The 22,547-nt window shown below is 36.7% G+C and overlaps 3 protein-coding genes and 1 non-coding gene across 5 annotated transcripts; 1 reads left to right on the top strand and 3 right to left on the bottom strand.

Annotated features, from left to right (window-relative positions):
* Positions 1-5,916: 5,916 nt before the first annotated feature.
* TRNAV-UAC lies at positions 5,917-5,989 on the bottom strand. Its single transcript has one exon. It is a non-coding gene; the product is annotated as a tRNA-Val (tRNA).
* Positions 5,990-6,269: 280 nt separating this feature from the next.
* LOC100648177 (collagen alpha-1(I) chain) lies at positions 6,270-15,212 on the bottom strand. Of its 2 annotated transcripts, none has more exons than XM_003399694.4 (18): positions 14,356-15,212; positions 13,240-13,446; positions 12,809-13,125; positions 12,195-12,689; positions 11,548-12,055; positions 11,177-11,418; positions 10,900-11,097; positions 10,351-10,818; positions 10,246-10,290; positions 9,712-10,170; positions 9,460-9,621; positions 9,201-9,362; positions 8,752-9,129; positions 8,396-8,665; positions 7,714-8,327; positions 7,426-7,634; positions 7,157-7,341; positions 6,270-7,043 (listed from the first exon to the last, which is right to left on the bottom strand). In XM_003399694.4, the coding sequence occupies exons 1-18, from the start codon at positions 14,492-14,494 to the stop codon at positions 6,684-6,686; spliced, it is 5,418 nt and encodes a 1,805-aa protein (XP_003399742.1). In that variant the 5' UTR covers positions 14,495-15,212; the 3' UTR covers positions 6,270-6,683. The 2 variants fall into 2 exon arrangements, with proteins under 2 accessions (XP_003399742.1, XP_048266909.1); XM_048410952.1 differs by lacking the exon at positions 14,356-15,212 and adding an exon at positions 13,757-14,306.
* A 603-nt stretch (positions 15,213-15,815) lies between these two features.
* Positions 15,816-19,370, top strand: LOC100648650 (probable ATP-dependent RNA helicase DDX10). The gene is made up of 12 exons (XM_012314907.3): positions 15,816-16,025; positions 16,094-16,285; positions 16,371-16,643; positions 16,784-16,905; positions 16,983-17,184; positions 17,258-17,420; positions 17,498-17,681; positions 17,757-17,933; positions 18,027-18,241; positions 18,317-18,513; positions 18,599-18,999; positions 19,108-19,370. Exons 1-12 carry the CDS (start codon positions 15,930-15,932, stop codon positions 19,238-19,240), a joined length of 2,355 nt encoding a protein of 784 aa, XP_012170297.2. The 5' UTR covers positions 15,816-15,929; the 3' UTR covers positions 19,241-19,370.
* On the bottom strand, positions 19,001-22,103 carry LOC100651051 (isocitrate dehydrogenase [NAD] subunit gamma, mitochondrial). The gene is made up of 3 exons (XM_003399715.4): positions 21,955-22,103; positions 21,619-21,847; positions 19,001-21,456 (listed from the first exon to the last, which is right to left on the bottom strand). Exons 2-3 carry the CDS (start codon positions 21,832-21,834, stop codon positions 20,518-20,520), a joined length of 1,155 nt encoding a protein of 384 aa, XP_003399763.1. The 5' UTR covers positions 21,835-21,847; positions 21,955-22,103; the 3' UTR covers positions 19,001-20,517.
* Between the last annotated feature and the right edge of the window lie 444 nt (positions 22,104-22,547).

The raw sequence follows: 22,547 nt of genomic DNA, 5'->3' as shown, positions 1-22,547 counted from the left end.
TACGTTGCATTCTTGCTGAATGGACACGATGGTTTTCGAGGGTGCGTCGCTTACTACGAGATATCGCCGGTCAAAAAAACATCGTACTCCTGGCGCCACGCAGGGTTTCGCATTTGCGAAGGCGTTTTTAGCATATGCGTGGACCTGGCGTAACAGCAGCTATTATAGGCGACAGAGGCGAGCCGTGGACGGGCAATTACACGGCTCAGCGACGGAGAACCGGGTTTACAGGTGCGTTTACGCAGGGTAATCGACGAACTGTCGGACAGCGGCACATGCCACGGCTAATCGCTCTGTGAACTCCCGACGAAAAATACGCGAATTCTCTAAAGTTTCAATCGTTTTATCGTCGCCTCCAAAGTGTTAGGAGGGAGTAATCGATGTGGAGGGCGTAAATATAACGTTGACATTAGGAGAAAAGGGAAAATGGAAAGAATATTTAGTAAATTATGGTATAACTATTAGTTTACTATAAATAACTAACTATAAAGTTAGGTATAAGCGGTAAGAAGCTGAACTTTCCATAAGAAACTAAATAGAAGAGAATGTTAAGTGTACAGTATGTGGTAGTTTCTCAGTAAGAGCATACTCCTTTGGTAAAGAATCGAAATTCTCTTACGTTATAAAATAGCATAAAGGACGATTAACGAATTTCAGAGTAACTAATAAACAAGTACAATTTTTACGAAAGAACGAAGAGGAGAGGCGAAAATTGATGGGTGGATCGTGGTCGTAAAATATTCATTGACAAAATGCAAATTTAGTATATTCTCGTGGAATGACTTTCAAGTGCTGTTACTACGTATTGTTGTTCTGAAGGAAACATCGATTTTATCTTATTGTTAATGCAGTTAATATTTGGACACCATTTATAACAGAGTAACTTTTCACAATCGAAGCAAACGAGTTGGAACCTTCGGAGAAGACAAAGGCACTAGTTTACTAGAAGAGATGTAACAAAATTTTGTAAGAAATTGGAATTATTCGGAATCACGAAGAAAGTAGTAAGAGTCGCTTTTTACGACTTCTTTTATCCGAGACTGTAATGAAAATGTCAGCGATACTTCTTGTCGCAAAAACTGACCTTTACTATTTTCTTCGCGATTCTGGCCAATTGCAATTTCTTTAACACGTCGTCCAATAAACTAATTCTTTTAACTTCTCAAGAAAACTCAAGTCGTTCGATCCAAGCTAAACCCTCGGTCGTCGCAATCGTTTCACGAATTTCCCATTGGATCATGCAAACCATACTGAGCTTCCAAGTAGCTGCTGTTCGCAGAAATAACAGTGATACCGGATCGAAAGAATTTCGGAACATAATTTGAACATGATAGAATAATTAATATTTTAATATTGTCACGTTCTTAATCGACAAATTCTTATTTTTATCGACATTTACTTATTTGTCCACTAGAAAATTTCGCACTTTACGCAACATTTTGAAAAATACGATCAATAGCCATTCCTTACCTGCGAGATAGTCCGTCTGATCTTTACCGGCGAATCGCGGATTTCCACGTTGCTCCAATCTTAAAAGTTGATCGACGGTACAGATCTGGCTTAAATACGTCGTGGAAATTTACAGTCGAATCTTCGATAACGTTTCATCGTCTCTTAAGATTCCCAAACGAGTGACGGTAGCCATCTTGTTCGAAAGTTAAACAAGATACGTACATATTTCATCGAACCGATGCAGTTTCTTGATTTACCGTTTAAACGAAGTACTCCAGCCCTATTCGATCCTCAATTTTACCATAAATATTTAGTAACATGTATCGCGCACTTTTAGCGATTCAATTTTGGAAAAAAAAGAAAAGAAACGTCGATGACGTTCGATCAATCTGTCACTGCAGTTCTACGTTAAGAATTAAAGCTGAGGGAAACGAATAAGATTACTAATACAACGATCGTTCCTCGCTCGAGATATCCAACGAAAAAGCGAACATTTAACGAAAGAGGAATGCGAACGGAACAGAAAAACGTATAGATATAGACGACTAAAAACCGGTGCGTATAGCCAAACTTTTTCTTTCACTCGATTGGAAAACTACGATACGGCTGGAAATTTCTACACTTCTTTCCAAACCACACGGTAAACTCGTACCAAAGCTGCCAAGCAACAGGCCAAAATAATTAATTGCTCGATCTTCGAACCGATCAGCCCTATGAAACCAGTAATCAACGAGAACCAGTTTACCAACCACCGTGCGAAATAATAATCACTCGAACCTCTTGCTTGTCCACGTTGCTCGTCAACGGTTCTCGGTACTTGCGAAGTCGATGAGCGTTTTGGTCGGAGCTCGAAGCGCAAAACCGAAGAGCGAGATCGGAGCGGAGTCAAAGCGACCGGAGCCGACGAAACGCGCGTGAAATCGAACCGGACGGGTTCTTCGTCGCCGATGACTAACGGCGCCGCAGATGCGCGACGTATACGCGTGATCTATGGCTCGCGGTTCCTGGCCTCTGTTCGCGGCTACAGGGGTGGCCGGATGTGGGTAAGCTGGCCAGGACGCGTCGCCTTTGATCGGGTTCGCGTCGGTACACGGCCAATCGAGAAATCGCGCGATCGGGGGTAGCCAGGAGTCGCAGACGATTGGTCGACAGGCGGGGCGTACCGCACGAAGCTCACGGTGGTTGTACGAGCACGGAGGGTCGCAACCCCTTGGCGGAGGGTAAGCTCCGCCGCCGGAAGCGCGAAAGTCAACCCGTCGTGCGTTTTCCCCCGTAATCGCCAAGTCTGTTCGAAGCGGAGGATCGGCGGAGGCCCGTGTGGCCGCGAGGAAACTCCATCAGCTTCGACTCGTTGTCGTTGCCCTCCCGCCCCCGGCTTCTTCGACGACATGGTGTCACGGGTAAGGTGTATCTGACGGGGGATGCGATCGTGGAGCACGAGGGGATGAAATGGTTCGCGGCGATTCAAGAACATATTTTCATGTACCTCGTTTCTCGCTTTTCCATAACTTTCCGGGTATTTAATGGCATGATGGGTGTGACATTTCCTATCTTTCAGAGATACAAAGTAACACGGCTACTGTCTGGACGTACTGTGAACAAACTCATCGAGCGAAAATGAATTTTTCATTTAAGCTCGGTTATCGATAAATCTCAAAGAACCATTACCGATGACGGACATTTAATTTTGTTTACCAAGGATCAATATAAATGCGCGAAATTTTGCTCGCGCGTCAGTAACCATTCTCCATGGCGCGAATTCTATTTTTGTTACCGTGTAGCTGGTCGTAATCGAAATAAAATTCGCGTAATCGAAATAAAATAAAAAATAGAAATCGCGTTGTCGTTTTGCCTCGGAGTATCATTATCGTTAGGACTTACATGATGTAATAATAAATAAACTCCGAGTAAACGGCCGCTACGTGCAACAAAGAGGAATTTGAATTTTTCCACTCTCCCCCGACCAGTATAAATAAACAGACGCGATCGCGAGCGAATCGGTATATACCGAGTATCAGCGAGTTATCAGCGAGCAATTATACACTGTCTTAGCGAATACGTTTGTATGAACGTCTCTCGACATTATTTATATTTATTAATTTATTTAACTTAAATATATCTGACGGATTGCAACAGCAAGTTCTCGTTATTCTATATCACAATTCTCTACAAGTCCTCTACATCCTTAAGCAGGATCTTTATTTTTTTTTACATCAACTCTCACACCAGAACTTTTAAAATCTGTCTTATAACAGTTACGATAAGTGGGCTCTTTTTTATGTTAATGAAATGTTCAAAAGTGACCTTGAAATTTACGAAAGCTTACGAGGGAAGATTTTTTCTCTGGGTCGTATTATTGATTTTTAACGATGCTGCCAATTGTACTACTAGAGATTCAGATAGTTCATACTCGTTATCCACGAATGGAAATTCAAAATCGCGTTAAGTTAGCTTGAGCGGAGACTCGAACAAATGGTTCTAACAATGAGCTGTGAATAAATTTCCATCGAGCTAGAGCTCCGGTTCATACAGTTTTCAGGAAAGTGACAGCGGTGAAACGTTAGTAAAAGACACCTGTATGCTTCGCACGGTACGGGCAGCGTTACGAGAGATGGTCGTAATAACCATCGCCATCGTTGAATATTTTATTTATTATTGCTTGGAAATCAATGATCGTCATTTCTCCTGCATGTATTATATAGCTATATCTACTGATCGTTAATTTGCATAATTGGGCTACTTTATGTCTCTGAACATTTCTAAAATATCAAAGATAATAACAGTACACGCGAATAACAATAAAAATTAACATCCGAATTATCGGAAACAGAATTGGAAACGATTTGTACAGTAAATTAAAGCAAGTGGAGATAAAGTTCCGCTACTAGCGTCATTGCTAAAATATCGTAGTTTCGCGATGTATTCCAAGTCTGTGAACACATTTTTCGACCTTCTAACAGATTACGTTATCTTTCGTGCTTGATAGTCCATTTGATAAATAACTGAAAAAGATTATTTTTAGAATATTGGTTTGAACCTGATAATCTCAATGAGAAAAATTATTTTTCTGCTTAAACGAACGAATATTTTTACCGAATGGGATACAATAAAATTGAATAATCGCGATAACAGAGGAATCGGAAAAGAAAAAAAGGAAAGAAAAAGGGAACTTAATTTTCAACGCGTCGCGCGTCGATGCGATTCTGTCGGGGCAAAGTAAGCGGTCTGCACTTGATAGGTCGAAGGATCCGTAGGATTCTGAAGCACCTCCTCGACGTGGCAGGAGCAGAAAATCGCGTTGAAGTGGTAACGGTCGGGCTAATGGTTCGGAGACGATATTTTGTTAAACAAGGAAACCTTTTATCCCTCATACCATTTCTTGGACGAGCGCTCGGGAACAGGGACGGCTACGTTTCAAAAGAACTCGGCTTCCATCCACCCTCGTAGTAGTTACCCTCTGCACACCACGAGTTTCATTAAACGTATTTACGTACTTTATTTTTTCTGTAAACATCGATTACTAATTGACGACCTTATTTATGTTTTGAATGAACAGACATTTTTACTCGTTCAACTAAAATACAAATATTTCAGAATCTTTCCCTCTAATGGATCGATTAATTATGCAACTACTTCCCTGTTCGCCTTACTCGATCGGGAATACACTCTCTGCCAAGATACGTTAAAATATTTCATAGATGGTCGAAATATTTAATGGTAGAAGTAGGTACGAATATATTTGAAGAAGTGTCATCACTGATTTGCGACGCGCAGCGAGCTGAATTCTTCGAAGTTGAATCCGATACGACGCGAAGAAGGTCGCGATAAAAGCGGCCCTGCACCGTCACTTTGGTTTTCTTGTCGCGAGAAGAGAACGAGCTGGAAGTGTGAACCGCCGACCACCACGACAAGATACCACCTGCCCTTTCTCACGGTTCGCCCACGCATATAGCGCCATTCTCGCGAATTCCTTCGATCCCTTCTGGCCTGAATCACTTCTCACTTTCTTCAGCCCTTCCCAGATGCGAATCGATATGGTTCGCGTAACTATCCAGCCAACTCCTACGGAGTTCTGTTCGTGGTAAGCCTCGACTGACAAGTTAATTCACTCTCTACTCGTTCCGAGCAAATGATGCATGGGGACTCAATGGAAACACCGTGTGACTTAAGGACGTCATTTTTAACCACGTTTTATCCGTTGTCGAGCAGCTATGAATCTTATCAATCAATCTGCCTTTCTTGATGTCTATATCTCCGCATTGTTGACAATTTTATATGTCATCCTCGTAGTCACTGATAGAGTCGCATTCTGATATTATTATTTCGCGCTGAATTAGAAGAAAATATACATAAAAAAAGATAGATGGATACTTGTTTCATGATTAATTGTAGTCGTTTATCAAATTATTAGATAAGTAATTAAAAAGGAAATGGAAATTGGCATAAAAAAATAGTAAAAATAAATGGTTCCGACCGGGATCGAACCGGCGACCTTCTGCGTGTAAAGCAGACGTGATAACCGCTACACCACGGAACCGATATGTCTAAAGCTTTTTTCATAATATTCTTTCTCTGCAATTTTTATTTCTATTTATATTCATAAAAATTATTTTACCAACTATATCTAATAATACATTTAATTACGCAATACGAAAAAAAATACTCAATTTAGATAATAACAAGACCAGGGTTTAAGATAAAAACTGGTAAAAATTGTATATAAGTATGAAGGATTAAATTCAACTGAGATTTGTACGTATTTAGAATCAATTAAAATTATATTTCAAAGCGGGGATAACGTTATAAAGTGAAAGCAATTTTATGGATTATTGCATTTTATTTATAAACATGTGAAAATTCGGCGTATATCGCACAGAATTAATGTAGATCACATACTTATGGCAGTGGTTACAATATTAATAATATACATATATATAAATAACAGTGTTAATACATTGTATTGCACCTTTTAGATTCTACTTAAGTTCTGAATGGCACTTTTTTATTCTTTCGAACGTTTAAATCCGAAAAGATAATGATAATTGATATAAGTACATGGAAAAATATAATAGTCCTCACTATTGTACGTCTTAGTAAGAGAAATTTAGATGATTAATAAATTATTATCTGCTGATTGATATTACAGTGTCAAGGAAAAAATGATAGAAAATAATTATCGAATAATTTACAATTATACTTCAGTCTTGCCAATAGAGATTCAATAATTTGATTTACTTGAAACAAATGGGTCCAACTGTAAAACCGAACGCCTGATGCGGCAATCCATAATCGACTGGGTAAAAGTCCACCAATGGTAACTGTTGAAGCTTTTTACTGTAAACCAAGAACACTGTATCTCCTTTGCTTTTACGCATTTTACAATTGTCCGTAACGATCTGTGGCTTGATACCGGTATATGAAAATTCATCCTCGTTAGCACCAAGCAGTCGTAAAGATGAATTATAATTAAAATTCAAAACATTGTACCAAGCAACGCTATTAATGCAAGTATAAGTGAAATTTTGATAAGCTTCTTGGCTCAATAAACGCAGAAAATTTAATTGCACTACTCCAATAGCTTCGTATGTAATCTATAACATAACATACGATGAATAAGAGATTTTTATATTTTATATTTCAATATGTCATACTGGATTTCTTGTTTCTTATAGACATGTATTTCGTTAGATGAATGTAAACTCACTTTAAATCCTCCGCGCAAATTTGAGTACCAATCCGTTTTATTATTTTCTTTCCTCCATGGTATATTGGGCATTTGACTCGTATGAATATCAGGGTATACGCAAGTTTCGCCCATATTCGTCATATTGCAATAAACATATACAGAGTCGTCAGCCATTCCTAAATTTGGATCGATCCAGTACCAACCTGTTTTGGTAACCGTTATTTCGTAAGTTTTTAAATAACTGACAAAATCAGTAATCTCCGAACGAAGCAAATAGAATTACTGACCATCGTGAAAATGAGGATGGCCGTAAAATAAATCCTTGCAAGTCCTTACAGGATTTTCTCTGCTTCCAATCGGTTTGCGTATTCGATCCAATTCTTGTCTCATGGCGTATATAGAACTATACATGTCCAAGAATTTTGGGCCAAATTCCTCTTCAATTTGATCATCCTTGTCCAACGTTTCTGAATCTTTCTCTTTCTCGTCTTCCGCGCTGCAAATAATAGTATCATCATCAAAGTAGTACATTTACAGATATGAAAATCAAACATGCAAGGCCTAAAAGGTCTTACGTATTTGTCGAAATATCGCGTTTCCTTCGAAGAATTTGTTCTCTCGTGAATAACAACTCCGGAGGAATCATAGGTTGCTCTGCAGGTGGTCCAGGAGGACCTGGAGGTCCCGGAGGGCCGAGCTCGCCTTTTGGTCCATCGTTTCCGGCATTACCTTTGGGTCCTATTGCTCCTTCTATTCCTGGAAGTCCTGGAGGTCCATCGTTTCCTTTGAAACCCAATAAACCTGGTGGCCCTTGGTTACCCTTGGGTCCTTCAAGTCCTAGAGCACCTCGTGGTCCTTGTTCTCCCTTCTCACCCTGTTCTCCTTTGACTCCAACGTGTCCCAATTCACCTCGATGCCCTTTGATTCCTCGTTTGCCCTTGTCACCCTTTGGACCTTTTGGTCCAACCGGTCCAACTTTTCCTGGAGCACCAACAGCTCCTGACATCCCTGGTGGACCATTTTCTCCAGCAAGTCCTGGCAATCCTCTTACACCTGGTAAACCTGATGGTCCTGGAAGTCCCTGAGACCCTATGGAACCCGGAGGACCCTGCGCCCCAGGCGGCCCCATGTCTCCTTTTTCACCAGGTAAACCTGGACTACCTTGCACTCCCGCTGGACCTTCGGATCCCTAAATAAGAAATTTGTTTAAAACAAATCTTTAAGATTTATCATTGTCAAGACTATAATAATGTATACTTGTTTTCCAGCAGGGCCAGGTAATCCTTCCTTTCCCGGGGGTCCAATCTCTCCTGGTGCGCCAGGATCTCCTGCTTTTCCATCTTCACCATTCTTACCAGCTTCCCCTTTTGGGCCAACTAAACCTGGTTCTCCTGGAGGTCCAGGAAAGCCAGGTGGTCCTGCATTACCTTTTGGTCCTTCCGGACCATTTATACCACGACTTCCAGGCGGTCCTGGAGGTCCACTCTTACCTTCTTCTCCCTTTGGTCCTGGAGGACCTCTTTCGCCCTACGATACACGTTTCATTAAATTATAATAACGTAAAATTTGTTTCCATAAATTTTTATTGAAATAATTATAGTATCATTCCTTACTTGTTTTCCTTCTGGACCTATTAAACCTGGAAGTCCCACTGCTCCAGATTCTCCTTTTGCTCCTTGACGACCTTCTACTCCCGGAGGACCTTGTAAGCCTTCAGACCCTTTAGGACCCCTTGGACCTTGTTCACCTGGATTTCCTGCTGGTCCTACAGGACCAACTATGCCAGTATCCCCCACTTCTCCTTTTAATCCTGATGGGCCTGGCAATCCTTGTGGCCCTACGGGACCAGGGGGACCTGATGCACCAACGGGACCATCTTCGCCTTTTGGTCCTCGCCTCCCAATTTCTCCAGGTGGTCCCTTTTCTCCTGGTAAGCCGATGGCACCAGGTTCACCTCGAAGTCCTTGTGCGCCAGGTGCTCCTGGAGGTCCCTGTGAAATGTAAATCATAATTTACATTTTACTATTATGCTGTCGTATGATTACAATTACATTACGCTTACTGTTTCCGCTTGAGATCCTTTAAACCCTTTTTCACCAGGTGGCCCAATATCTCCTTTGTCTCCATCTTCTCCTGGCACTCCAACAGGACCAGGAGCTCCTGGCAAACCACGTTGCCCTGGTAAACCATCTCGCCCGGTAGGACCGACTGGTCCAGGCTCACCCTGATAAGAATATGTATTATTTAATATGATTCATAATTTCGGTATCGCTTTATTATCATTTTAGTAATTCTTTTATATACTTGTATGATATTATTACCCTGTCGCCTTTTAATCCGACTGGACCAGGTGGTCCTTTAGGTCCTTGCTTTCCTTGAGGTCCAGATTCGCCATCTTTCCCAGATTCTCCTTGAGCACCTTTATCGCCTGATGGACCTTGAAGCCCAGGTGGTCCTATCTCTCCTTTTGCACCTGGCATTCCCTGTTTTATAGAGAAGAGTTCAATTAATGAAAACACGTTATCCTGGAAACTTTAGTTATTACATTATTAGAAAGACAGACAAATACAGACCGGTAAACCATTTGCACCCCGTTCACCAGGAAATCCTGGTAGACCACCAGGACCTGGTGAACCTTCTTTTCCTTGTAAACCAGGTGGCCCTTGTGGTCCTTCTTTGCCTTGCTCTCCTGGGGAACCTGATTCTCCGGGAGCTCCTGGATTTCCTGGACTTCCAGGTTCTCCTGGTTGTCCAGGTTCACCAGCTGGACCTTGCGGTCCGATAACACCAGGCGCACCTGGTGGACCTGGCGGCCCAGAATCACCCACTGGTCCACGTTCTCCAGAAGGTCCAGGGATTCCATCTTTGCCATTGAGACCAGCTTGCCCAGGAGATCCTACAAATCCACGAGGTCCCTCGACTCCTGGCGTACCAGATTCTCCTTGTAATCCCGGAGGGCCTGGCTGTCCAGTATCACCTTTCGGTCCTGGCAATCCTTCGGCACCTCTTCTTCCACGAGCACCTCTAAATCCCTTTGTAAAAGATATTCTATTAATTATTTATGTGACGATATCATCGCTAATATTATTATATATTTCCTTACGTACCCTAGGTCCTGGTTCACCACGTTCTCCTGACGCGCCATTGTTACCCTAAAATGACGAAATGATAAATCTCATTGTATTAAATTTTACTTGATAGGCTCTTTTTACCCTTTCTCCTTTATCTCCACTAGGGCCTTCTCTTCCTGGCTGACCTTTATCACCTTTTTCACCAACATTTCCAGGATATCCAACAAAACCTGGAGGACCGGTTTTACCTTTTTCACCAGGTAGTCCAACTAAACCGGTTTCACCACGTGGCCCTTCGAAACCTTTTGGTCCTTCTAAACCTTCCAATCCAGGAATTCCTTGTGGACCTGATAATCCAGGTTCTCCCTTCGTGCCAATGTCACCTTTCTCTCCTTCTGGACCTCTCTCTCCCTTTTCTCCGCGTTCACCAGGCGATCCACGTTTGCCTTCGTCACCCTTCATGCCACGGACTCCCGGGAAGCCTATTGGACCTTGCGGTCCTTGAGGCCCTTGTTCACCTTTCATTCCAGGAACGCCTGGATTTCCCGGATGACCAGGAGATCCATCTGCCCCCGACAAACCAGGAATTCCAGGCTTCCCTTGTGGACCCTGATAAAATTGTTAAATAACTTCGTAGAAGATTTAATAAAAAGCAAATATTTTTTTAAAAATTGTATCTAAGTAATTTACCACTAAACCAGTTGGACCCAAAAGACCTTGAGGTCCGGGTGGTCCTACTGGTCCAATTGGACCCGGAGAACCTGGCACACCTGGAGGGCCCGGAGGACCAGTATTGCCTTTTGCTCCTGGTGGACCTTCACTTCCAGGAATACCTGGATTCCCTGGTAATCCAGGAAAACCTCGTGGTCCTATGAATCCTCTAGGTCCCTAAAATAATTTCAAAAGTACGATCTTCCGTTTCTATATGAATACAAGTATATTGTTGTATAATATTTTCGTTATTCACCATTTCACCCGGTAAGCCTGGTAAACCTGGAGGACCATCGTCACCCTGCATTCCTTCGTGACCTGGTAAACCTTGTTCACCGGTGGCACCTACAAATCCTCGTTCGCCTTTATCTCCTGGTAATCCAGGCAGTCCAGGCACACCTTGTTCTCCTTTCATTCCTGGTGGTCCACTTAAACCTCTTTCTCCGTCTCTCCCAGGTCGACCTCGTCTACCCTCCCTGCCAGTATTTCCAGGAATACCTGTATGAATTCATTAATTGTTCCAATGTTTGTTTTATCCAAATTATCCTGTTATAACATTTAAATATCCAACTTAACAAATTGATGGAACTTCGGGACTGTATGCAGAAAAGAGTTTATAAAACTGACCTCTTTCACCACGAGGTCCAGGTTCGCCAACTTCTCCAGGTTCTCCCTTCTGACCTTGAGGTCCAGGTGGTCCTTCGGGTCCAGCAATACCTGTAAGACCCATAGGACCTTCGGCACCTCTCATAGCCAACATATGCTGTGAAAGCATTTGTCTCAGAGCTTCCGCTTGAGTATCCGGTCCTTTCTCGTTTCCTTGCTGGTTAAATGCTGGAATTATGAACACGTTTCCCGGTGGGCCAGCCGTGCCTTGCAAACCTGCTAACCCATCTCTTCCTGGTTCTCCTTTTTTACCAGGTGGCCCGGGCACCCCTGGAGGCCCCGGAAATCCCCGTGGCCCAGGCGAACCCCTACTACTATAATAAGCTGGATTGTAATACGATCCTTCCAACGATTCCGAATATTTCAAACCTCCTTGAACTTCTCTAGATAAATTGTTGGAAGTTTTAGAAATTTCTGGCGTTGTCGTTTGATAGCGATCTACTTCGACTGAATCGATGTTGTTGAAAACCTACATAAACATTTATTTAATAAATAAAAAAACATTATTTATATTCCTTTACTCAATATTCTTCTCAAGTTCAATATGTTATGTTTTTAAGCAAATGAAAAACACGTTTCATCGTCTATTATTATAACAATTAACTCACGACACTTTGATTGCGAAGGAACGTCTCCACAGTAGGTCTCGTTGCATATGTTACATTCACTGGCCTATAAGCTAACTTGTAGTTGTCGCTGTCTTCGGTATCTTCGTTCCCTTCTTCACTCCCGTTCTCATAATCATCCTCCGTTCCTTTTACAAAATTTTCATCCTGCTCATTATACGAAACATTTGGTCCAGATCTCTCAGATGTTCTGCCATAACTTCGAGGCGGGTGCAGATTGTCGTAATTCGTTTCATAATACGATCCAGCGGTTGAGAAGGGTTTAACCGGATAACTAGAACTTGGGACTGTCTGACTGTCGTCAATATTTGTATCCTCGTAATAAGTAGACGAGGTTGTACGCACGACGGGATCGTAATTCCGCATATTCGAATGACCACTTTGTCTCGATTGATTTCTACAATTTGGCGCGAAAATCGTGCAAATTTCGTAAGCTGCGTCTGGTATTGGTGCGATCTTCAACATTTCCAGACCACCCTATGAATGATTCGAAATAAACGAACAAACCATTAAATTGAATTCCGTCTTAGATTTCGTGTAGAATTAAACTCGTATGTTGTAATCAAGCACGATTAATTTGAATATTCTCCACTGACCATATACATGTTACCATCGACGATTTGTTGGCCGATAATTATGATGCCGCTGACGCTAATCGTTTCGTCAAGATTTCTACTTAATTCTTTGGAAATTTGTTGAGTACAATCGAGAATTAGCGTGACAGTATCGCCTTTGATGCTGATTCCTAGACGGTGCCATTTTCCATCGGATATATCAATACCAAACGAAATTGGTTTATCCTCATCATCCGGAGTTGTGCTGTAGTAAAGAGTGACATCATTGCCCAATGATAGCACCAACTGTTCCTCACCACTGTCGCTGTAGATCGCAAACAACGTGGCAGCCGAGGATCCTAATTTTGTGATCGTTAAATTGTATCGGTTATTATCTTAACTATGTGATTATAATCTATGATCCTTAAAAGTATGAACAGGATAAATGTAAATCAATTAAAGAGAGTACTAACCGATTTTTGGCTTCGCGACGACTAAAATGGAAAAATCACGCGGTATACCAGTCGGAAACAAAGTGTTCGTATTGATCGTCAGTAGCGCGCTTTCCGTAATGTCATATGCTATTGTATCATTTCTGTAGCAACGATTTTCGGTTACGATCACTCCAACGGGCTCTTGGTGTATTCCCGTACCATCCATCAGGTCTACGATATTCTTTTCTGAAATTGTGAAATACCGTGATTCGCGTTCACTTTAAATGATTACTAACATAGGCCTGAATAACGTCAAAAGTATGATTTTTCTAGAATTTCTTATTTAACAAAGTTCTTGCATACACAATTCTAGATGTGTTTTCATAAAAAAAATATTTTGAAAATGTTTCTACAAATAAAATTTACGTATACTTTCTTCGATGTTAGAGTTTTCAACATACTTGCATCGCAATGAAATTTCACGTAGATACATTTCATAGATAGATATAGCGATAGCATATGTATAGCATATGTAATTTCTTAACTAGCAACGAACCTGTTTTAGCCGAAACTTAAGATTTTACGAGGAACGGGAAAGATACGATTAAATAAGCATAATCGTACGATGACGGCACGATGAACAACCCAATAACCCCTAGAAACCCAATAACCCCTGATCTCGAAAGACGTAACTCATCGCGTTTAAACCAGTTTCATTAACAAGTCCTCTTTTCCAGAGTGGAACACACAGTTTTGCATGCTAGGAACAGTGGCTCAATTAATGCAATAGAGATCACTTAAAAAGACATTCACTAGCAAATGGACTTGCTATTACATAGTTCACAGAGTGATTATTTCAACTCGTGTACTTGTAAATATCACACGGTGATCATTTAACCTATATAACTGGAATCTTATATTTTAAAGAATTATTTCTTTTTAGATATACATGCTCATTCAGGTTTGTTCGATATAGTTATTATTACAAATTACGAAATGCAGACATACGATCATAAAATCTACTTTGAAATAGCGTATTCATTTTAGCCTGTCGTTTTACTGTTCTAAATCGTATACTTATTCGTCAGGACACAAAGTTAAACTGATTGTTAAGTTGGTCAAATTGTGACTTAAAAAGAATTGTAGCACATTTACCCATGTCTTGCAAGATAATATCGGCTAGCACCGGATACAGTCCTAATGCTACGAGAAGACAAAATGCCCAATAAACGGAGTGGATATTGCGAGGCAGTCGCAGTGTTCTCCATTGCTGTTTCACGTGGTCCCGCCGCATGCTACCCTTTCTTCGTCAAATCATGTTTTTCACAGGGAACTTTTTCTGATACCAATCACTGTAAAAAGAACGCGCACTATCGGTAAAACCACTAACGAACCGATAGGTCGGATGCGAAGTCGAGAAAGCCCGAGAAATTTATCTGAATGTAATCGTTGTCACAATGCAGTCGCCCTTCCCCACGCGTTTCCTCTTCTTCTACTTCGATCCCTCCTTTCTAATATTCTATCTCCCCGCTTCTCTTTCACGTAAACGCCGATGCAACGATCCACATGCATTCCACACATGTGTATTTTAATTACAATCCCGCGTTTCTTCTATTGACACTGATTCAGATAACACGTGGCACATCGAAAATGTGGTGCATTACGATCTACCCAGGGTAGGAATCTTTTCATCATCCAGATTTTTCATATGAGAATACAAGCGAAATTCTATCTTGAATGTCGTACTGTTGCATTATATATACTTACAAAAGTTCGTTCGAGATAAAAAAGAAAAAAAAGAAATTGTTCCGCCAACGAATGTAGTCATCATTTAACTATGAAACTTTCAATTAATTACTTCCTTGATACTTTTGATTAACTACTTCCCGACTTAAGCTACATTATAAGAGTTCTCTATTCGGTCCGAATGGAAATCAATGTTTATTACGTTAAAGAGCATTAATCGCAACGAATTTGAACGAGTAAAAGGTAATTTTTTTTTACGTGATGTACAAGTATATTTGTTCATTGATAGATTGATTCATCATCTATTTTTAATCTTTCAAAAATAATCGTATTAGTCACTGATCGAATCTAATGTGCTAATTAATATAATATATTAATCAATAATATAAGCTAAAAATATTTTGGGAAATAATTATTTTAAATTATGATATATCTGTCACTTTATCACACTGCTAAAGATTATTTAATTTATAAATAAAGTCGTTCAAATTATTTGTGCAACAATTAATACCATGTATATACTTATAGGATACTACAACTTTTATATTATAATATAAGGCCAATTACTATCTTAAACATTTAATTAATTCTATCGATAAATTACCGATATCTATGTACTATCTGTTAAAAGCTTGAAAGCAGATATGTATACATACATATACTTTACTAAGAAAATTAATAATTCAAATAATTATTTTTATTTATTTTATATTTCGTATACTTTTTCGCTTTTAAAGAAAATTATAAATACATATAATGTATTCGTTGCATATAGTTTAAATACGAATATTAATGTACTTCGCCGTTCTATTTAAATATTCAAATATGTATTCTTGATATGCACATATCTATCAAGTAAGTCAAGTAACACTGTTGCACTTAGCGCCTAGTTGTACAGTGGCGTTGTAATTATATGCATCAGTTGTTCACATAACCTCATAAATAGGTTATATACAACATTCCTCAGATAAATCTAATATACAATGCCGAAGAAACAGAAAGTGAAAATTTACAATACGAAGAAAAAACCATTTCCTGAAACAAAAATAATTACTAATCTACAATCTAAATATGATACTGTGAGTTCTAATTTCTTTTTTCAAGTCTGCAAAATTTATAAGATTTTATAAGATTTATATGTTCACAGATCGATGAAACGAAAATAACAAAATTTACGGATCTTCCACTCTCGCCGAAAACTTTAAAAGGTCTGACAGAAAATAATTATATCGAAATGACAGATATTCAAAGACAAAGTATTGGATTAGCATTGCGTGGAAATGATATATTAGGAGCAGCAAAAACTGGCAGTGGGAAAACTTTGGCGTTTCTTATTCCAGTAAGAGATTTTATTAAATTTATGTAATACTTTAATAAAGAAATTTGTGACAAAAATTTATAATAAAGGTCTTAAATTGTTTAAGATCTTAGAGATATTATATTGCAAACGATGGACAAGATTAGATGGACTTGGTGCACTTGTTATTACACCAACCAGAGAACTTGCTTATCAAATATATGAAACACTAAGAAAAGTTGGTCGACATCATGATATTTCTGCTGGTCTTATCATTGGTGGAAAAGATCTAAAATTTGAAAAAAGACGTATGGATCAGTGCAATATTGTTATATGTACTCCTGGTCGTTTATTACAACATATGGATGAAAATCCATTATTTGATTGTATAAATATGCAGGTAAATAGATACAGGAATATAAGTGGATTATTTGATGTGAAAATGTTAATTAGCTTAATCATCATTAAACAGATAAATAATAATTAAATAATAACAATGTATTTTTATTTATCTATATCTTTTATCTATCGCAATTGTAGGTATTGGTATTAGATGAAGCTGATAGATGTTTAGATATGGGTTTTGAGCAAACCATGAATTCTATTATTGAGAATCTACCTCCAAAACGGCAAACTCTCTTATTTTCTGCAACACAAACAAAGTATACATATCTAAAAAGAAGTAAAATATAATCATTCTTTATACTTATTAGATTATGTTTATTTAATTTTTTAACAGGTCCGTAAGAGACTTGGCCAGATTGAGTTTGAAAGATCCTATGTATGTGTCTGTTCATGAACATGCTACACATACCACACCTGAAGCACTTGAACAAAGTTATATTGTTTGCGCTTTAGAAGACAAAGTTTCAATGTTATGGTCATTCATACGAAATCATTTAAAACAAAAAATTATTGTTTTTTTCTCCAGTTGTAAACAGGTATAGCAATATTTGTTATAATTTATCTCAACTAAATATGAAGAATAATGTTATGGTATCTATTATCTTTAAGGTAAAATATATATTTGAAGTACTCTGTCGATTAAGACCTGGTATAAGTTTATTAGCACTTTATGGTACTTTACATCAACTTAGAAGAATGGAAATTTACGAAACTTTTTGTAAAAAACAATCTGCAGTTTTGTTTGCAACTGATATTGCTGCTCGTGGGTTAGGTAAGGAAAAAGAATGATTCTTTACGTGATTCTGAATTAGCCTGAATATCGCTATTCGTAATCTAGATAAATTTTAGATTTCCCTGCTGTGGATTGGGTTGTACAAATGGACTGTCCTGAAGATGTAAATGCTTATATACATCGTGCTGGTAGAACAGCTAGATTTCAGCGAGATGGTGAATGCTTGTTGGTTTTATTACCATCTGAAGAAAAAATGATTGAAAAGCTTAAAGAACGCAAAATTCCAATATCCATGATACAGTGAGTTGAAAATCTTTCTTAAATAAATAATTAAACAACTTATAATGTTTATATATTCAAATAATATATATTTAGAATTAACCCAAATAAATTGCAATCTCCACAACGTAAAATAGAAGCACTATTAGCAAGAGATGTTTTGTTAAAAGAAAGTGCTCAAAGAGCATTTGTATCATATGTAAAATCAGTCTTCTTAATGAAAGATAAAGAAGTCTTTAATGTTCGTGCATTAAATACCGATTTATTTGCAAGGTATAGTATATATATATAAATACACGTAATAATAATTTTAATGACATAAGCAAGTTTAGATTTATTGTTTTGCAATTAATTTTTTGATTTTAGATCTTTAGGTTTAGCCATACCACCAAGGATTCGATTCCTTCAAAGAATGGAACAAAAACGACAACTATTTGATAAAAATAGTGAAAAAATGAAACAATTTACTGCTAATGATAAATTAAACTGCAATGTAGATGAGCAAATAAGTGACTATAAAGAAAATAAAGAAGAAAAAGAAATTAGATCTCAGACAATGAGTCCAAATAATTTTGCACTTGGTATAAAAATAAATGTTAAAATTTATCAAATTATGTATTTTTTTTTTATGTGAATATATTTATTTTCTTATACAGATGATAGCGATGATGATGATATATTAACTGTAAAACGAAAAAATATAAACCTTGATGATATACCAATTGAAATCAATGATAAACAGGACGAAAATATGAACAAAAAGAAAGCCGTTACAAAAGCCGCAATAGCTAAAAAAATTCTTCGAAAAAAAATAGTACCAAATAAAAAAATTACTTTTGATGATAGAGGAGAGGTTTGATTCATTTTTTCTTGCTTTTTCCATTAATTATAAATATAAATTTCTCAAATGTGCAATCATAACATATTTCAATTTACAGGAATTACTAAATCCCTCTAAAGATAAAGTTTCCGAATTAGCTAGACAATATGAAAATGAAGAAGGTTCTGGAATTAACATAGAAATAGCTAAACGGATATTACACGAAGAAGATAAATTTGATAAGCAACGCTTTAGGGAAAAAATAAAAGAAAAACATAGAGAAGAAAAAAGGAAACTAAAAGCTAGCAAGAAGAAAATAAATGATAATAATGATGAAGATGATCGAGATGAAATTGAAAATACTATAAACGACTATGCTAGTGAGGGAGCAGACAGTGATTTAGATTTATCCTGGTTACCAGATCCAGATAAAATTTATGGCAAGCAGCAAGAAAATTATGAAGAAATTATGAATGTTCCAGAAACACAGGAAAGTGAAGAAGAAAGCAGCATACATAGGTTCGCATTTTAACAACTTGTATTAAATTCATTGTCTACAAAAATATATTTGTTTTATTTCTAATATTAATTTTATATTTGGTACACATATTTTTTTATCATTTACAGATCATCTAAAAGAAAACTCATAACACAAGATGAATATAAAAAGAAAAAGAAGAAACAAAGAACATGTCATGAAATAGATAATACAGATTTAAAAGTAGATGAGGAATTAGCATTACAACTTCTGCAAAATTGAATTATTATATCAGGATTTTCACTGATCAAAATTTTAATAATTTTTATATATTCTGTAATACAATATTATTAATATTAAATATTTTTCATTATCTAAACGTTTTGCAAATAAACTAAATTAAGTCCTCAGATATATTGTACTCTAAATCATTTGTTCAGTAAATTATCATTAGCATAAAATTATTAAAGACATGTATAAATATTACATAATTGCAAGAAAATATTTTTATTTACATCTGAAAATGTTTCTGAAATATTTCTAAAAATATTTCAGATGTAAATAATTTGAAAATATTTCAGATGTAAATAAAAAAAATTGACATCTCAAACTCGTCTTATAAGAATAATTACAATATTTAATTTCTATTGAAATTAGTACTTATAGCATATATTTTACAAATTTTGAATATTAATAATTCAATATAATACAATGTCTTTATATTACATGAAATATCACTATAATACAGGTATCAAATTTGTCATTTTACTTAAAAATTGTTATAATTTTGTGCGATTTACACAATTGTATAGAATTCCTTTTAAATGAAGAATACATTTACTGCTGTCAACTGCAATGATATTTTAACATTATACCAAACACGATGAATATTCTTTCTAAAAAGCAAAATTAAATATATATGGTTCTACATTATTACGAGGGTGAGTCAAAAAGTAAGTTGCATTCGTCTATAACTTTTTGTGTATTAAAAATATCTTGAGGAAACTTGGCAGCAAAGGGACAACATTTCTCAATACTTGTGTTCTATGATTATACTAATATTTTCGACATAACGATTGCCTTTCATTTGTTATCAATCGTGAAACATATCGTGTTCGTCGGATCGGACATTCACACTCGGCACGATGCACGAAGAGTATACTAAAAAAATTCAAGTGAAACGTATAGCAACTTCCGTACGGCCCAGACCCAGACCTTTCCCCTTATGACTTTGATGTCTTCAGGCCAATAAAAAAAAACGTTCCAAAGTGATACGGCTCTGATGAAAAAGGTCGAAGTGCGACGTGAAAATGGTTATCGTAAGTTGGAAGACAATTCTTCAACGATGCAATAGAAGAACTGGTATCGTGATATGATAAATGTCTCAATAAACATTGAAATTATGCAAAAAAGTGGTACTTAGATTCTATTTTCAAATAAATACTAATCAAATAAAAACTAACTTCAAATACTGAATACTTCATTTTTTTAATACAAATACTATTTACTTTTTAACTCCCCCTCTCATATTAGGTTTAGCAAGATACACTGTATCAGTCTTAATCAGATGCTGTTTTAATATATTTCATTATAGCATCAACAACTTCTCTACTGGTAGCTTGTCCACCAAGATCACGAGTATGTATACCTTGGTTAATAGTTCTATTGATAGCATTTTGAATTAACGTAGCATGATGCTTATGTCCAAGATGACGTAACATATCAACAGCAGCATTTAACATTGCAATAGGATTAGCAATATTTTTCCCAGCAATGCCTGTACCAGTATTACGAGTACCTGGTTCAAACACTGTATAATGGTCACCATAATTTTTACCTGATAACAATCCAGCACCACCTAATAAACCACATACTACATTTGATACAATTGCCCCATATAAATTGGTTGTTAACACTATATCAAACTGATGTGGATTGGAGACCAATTGCATACAAGTATTATCAATAATCATATCATTATGAATAATATCTGGATAATCTTTTGCAACTCTTTTTGATGTTTCTAAGAATAACCCATCAGAAAGCTTCATTATATTTGCCTTATGAACTGTGGTAACTTTTTTTCTTCCATTTCGCTTAGCGTATTCAAATGCATATCTTGCAACACGTTCAGAATTAGTAGTTGTAATAACCTTCATACTTTCCACAACACCCTGTACACTTTCATGCTCTAACATAGCATATTCCCCCTCTGTATTTTGTCTCACAATAACAATATCAATATTTTTATGCCGTGAATTTACCCCAGGATATGATACACAATGTAAGACATTTACATAAAGATCTAGCTCATTTCGAAGAGCAACATTTCGGGAAAGTACACCAGCTTCTGTACTACGAGTTTCAATGTTCCCTTTTAGTGCTACACCATTTCTACGAATTGATGTAATAGCATAATGTAAATCAACATTATCATCTGCATTTGGATCAATATCTACATCTTCAAAATCTACTGGTACACCTGCATAACTGAAAACCTATAAAAAATATATAAAAAGATTATATAAGACTTTCTGCTTTAACATATTGTTTAAAAATTTAACAGGACATTTAATGTAATAATTTAAAGAGTATAGAAGTAATGACATATACCTAAAAGATCATTTTTTACTAAAAGTATATAAAAATTTTCATTGTACCTCTTTTACGTAGGTCATCAACTCTGGACCAATTCCAGCACCAGGCAAAACAGTAACTGTGTGTCGTCCTCCATAGTGAGCTTTTGGTATGGGCATTACCTTTTTAATAGTTGGAGTTTTATGTTGTATTTCAAATGCAGAGAGCGAAGCACATCTATGAATTTGAGATACAACAGTTTTTGGACGTAAATACTTAATAACTGATTGGGCAGCCATTTTGAGTATTATTCTGCGAATTATAAAATATAATTAAATTTTGATATTAATTATTTAATATCAATAAACTACATGGTTTGATCACATACTATTACTTTAAAAATTCTATTTTAACAATACCTTGAAAGTCCTTGCCAACAATGCCAACAATGCCAACCTCAAACTCCAACGCCGTTTAATCCATAACTTTTATAAAGAATGGAAGATCGATATTAAAATTTTACATAATAGTGCCATCTATAAAAATAATCTTTAATGCCATGCACAATACAAACTTTATATAACGTTAAATATTTTGTAATATCATTCTGTATATAATGCTTCTTGTTATAATACTATATATTATAATTTTTATAAAAGATTTAAAATGTTAATTATTTGGCTAAATTATTTGTTAGAAAAATTAATTTTAGAAATGATTGCAGTACATCATCAAACTTCAATATTTTCAATATTAAGCAAAATATTTATTGTATTGCAAATCAAAAAATTTCATATTTTGTTTTACTAACAACTTTTATATAAAAATTACCAAACAAATGATATTCTTTAAGAAAAGTTTAATGTGTAATAAGTTTAATGTTTAACATTCCAACAAAAACCATTGTTTATAGTAAAAATGTATTATATTTTAATGCCATTTTTGTAATAATTATGATGTTTTGTGTTTTAAATTAATAGGTATTTATAAAAAAATATCAATGACATAAAAT

Source organism: Bombus terrestris, chromosome 12 (genome assembly GCF_910591885.1).
Source record: "Bombus terrestris chromosome 12, iyBomTerr1.2, whole genome shotgun sequence".
NCBI lineage: Eukaryota > Metazoa > Arthropoda > Insecta > Hymenoptera > Apidae > Bombus > Bombus terrestris.
This window is presented reverse-complemented; position numbering and strand designations above follow the sequence as displayed.

What these genes read in the sequence shown, in the direction of transcription:
- LOC100648650 (XM_012314907.3), top strand. Translation starts at nt 15,930, where the DNA reads ATGCCGAAGAAACAGAAAGTGAAAATTTACAATACGAAGAAAAAACCA. An exon ending in CTTTGGCGTTTCTTATTCCA is followed by an intron (nt 16,286 to 16,370) that starts GTAAGAGATTTT and finishes AAATTGTTTAAG; the next exon opens with ATCTTAGAGATATTATATTG. An exon ending in TATTGCTGCTCGTGGGTTAG is followed by an intron (nt 17,421 to 17,497) that starts GTAAGGAAAAAG and finishes GATAAATTTTAG; the next exon opens with ATTTCCCTGCTGTGGATTGG.
- LOC100651051 (XM_003399715.4), bottom strand. Translation starts at nt 21,834, where the DNA reads ATGGCTGCCCAATCAGTTATTAAGTATTTACGTCCAAAAACTGTTGTA. An exon ending in TGATGACCTACGTAAAAGAG is followed by an intron (nt 21,457 to 21,618) that starts GTACAATGAAAA and finishes TATTTTTTATAG; the next exon opens with GTTTTCAGTTATGCAGGTGT.
- LOC100648177 (XM_003399694.4), bottom strand. Translation starts at nt 14,494, where the DNA reads ATGCGGCGGGACCACGTGAAACAGCAATGGAGAACACTGCGACTGCCT. An exon ending in GGGGTGCAAATGGTTTACCG is followed by an intron (nt 9,622 to 9,711) that starts GTCTGTATTTGT and finishes TCTATAAAACAG; the next exon opens with GGAATGCCAGGTGCAAAAGG. An exon ending in TCGGATTAAAAGGCGACAGG is followed by an intron (nt 9,363 to 9,459) that starts GTAATAATATCA and finishes TATTCTTATCAG; the next exon opens with GGTGAGCCTGGACCAGTCGG.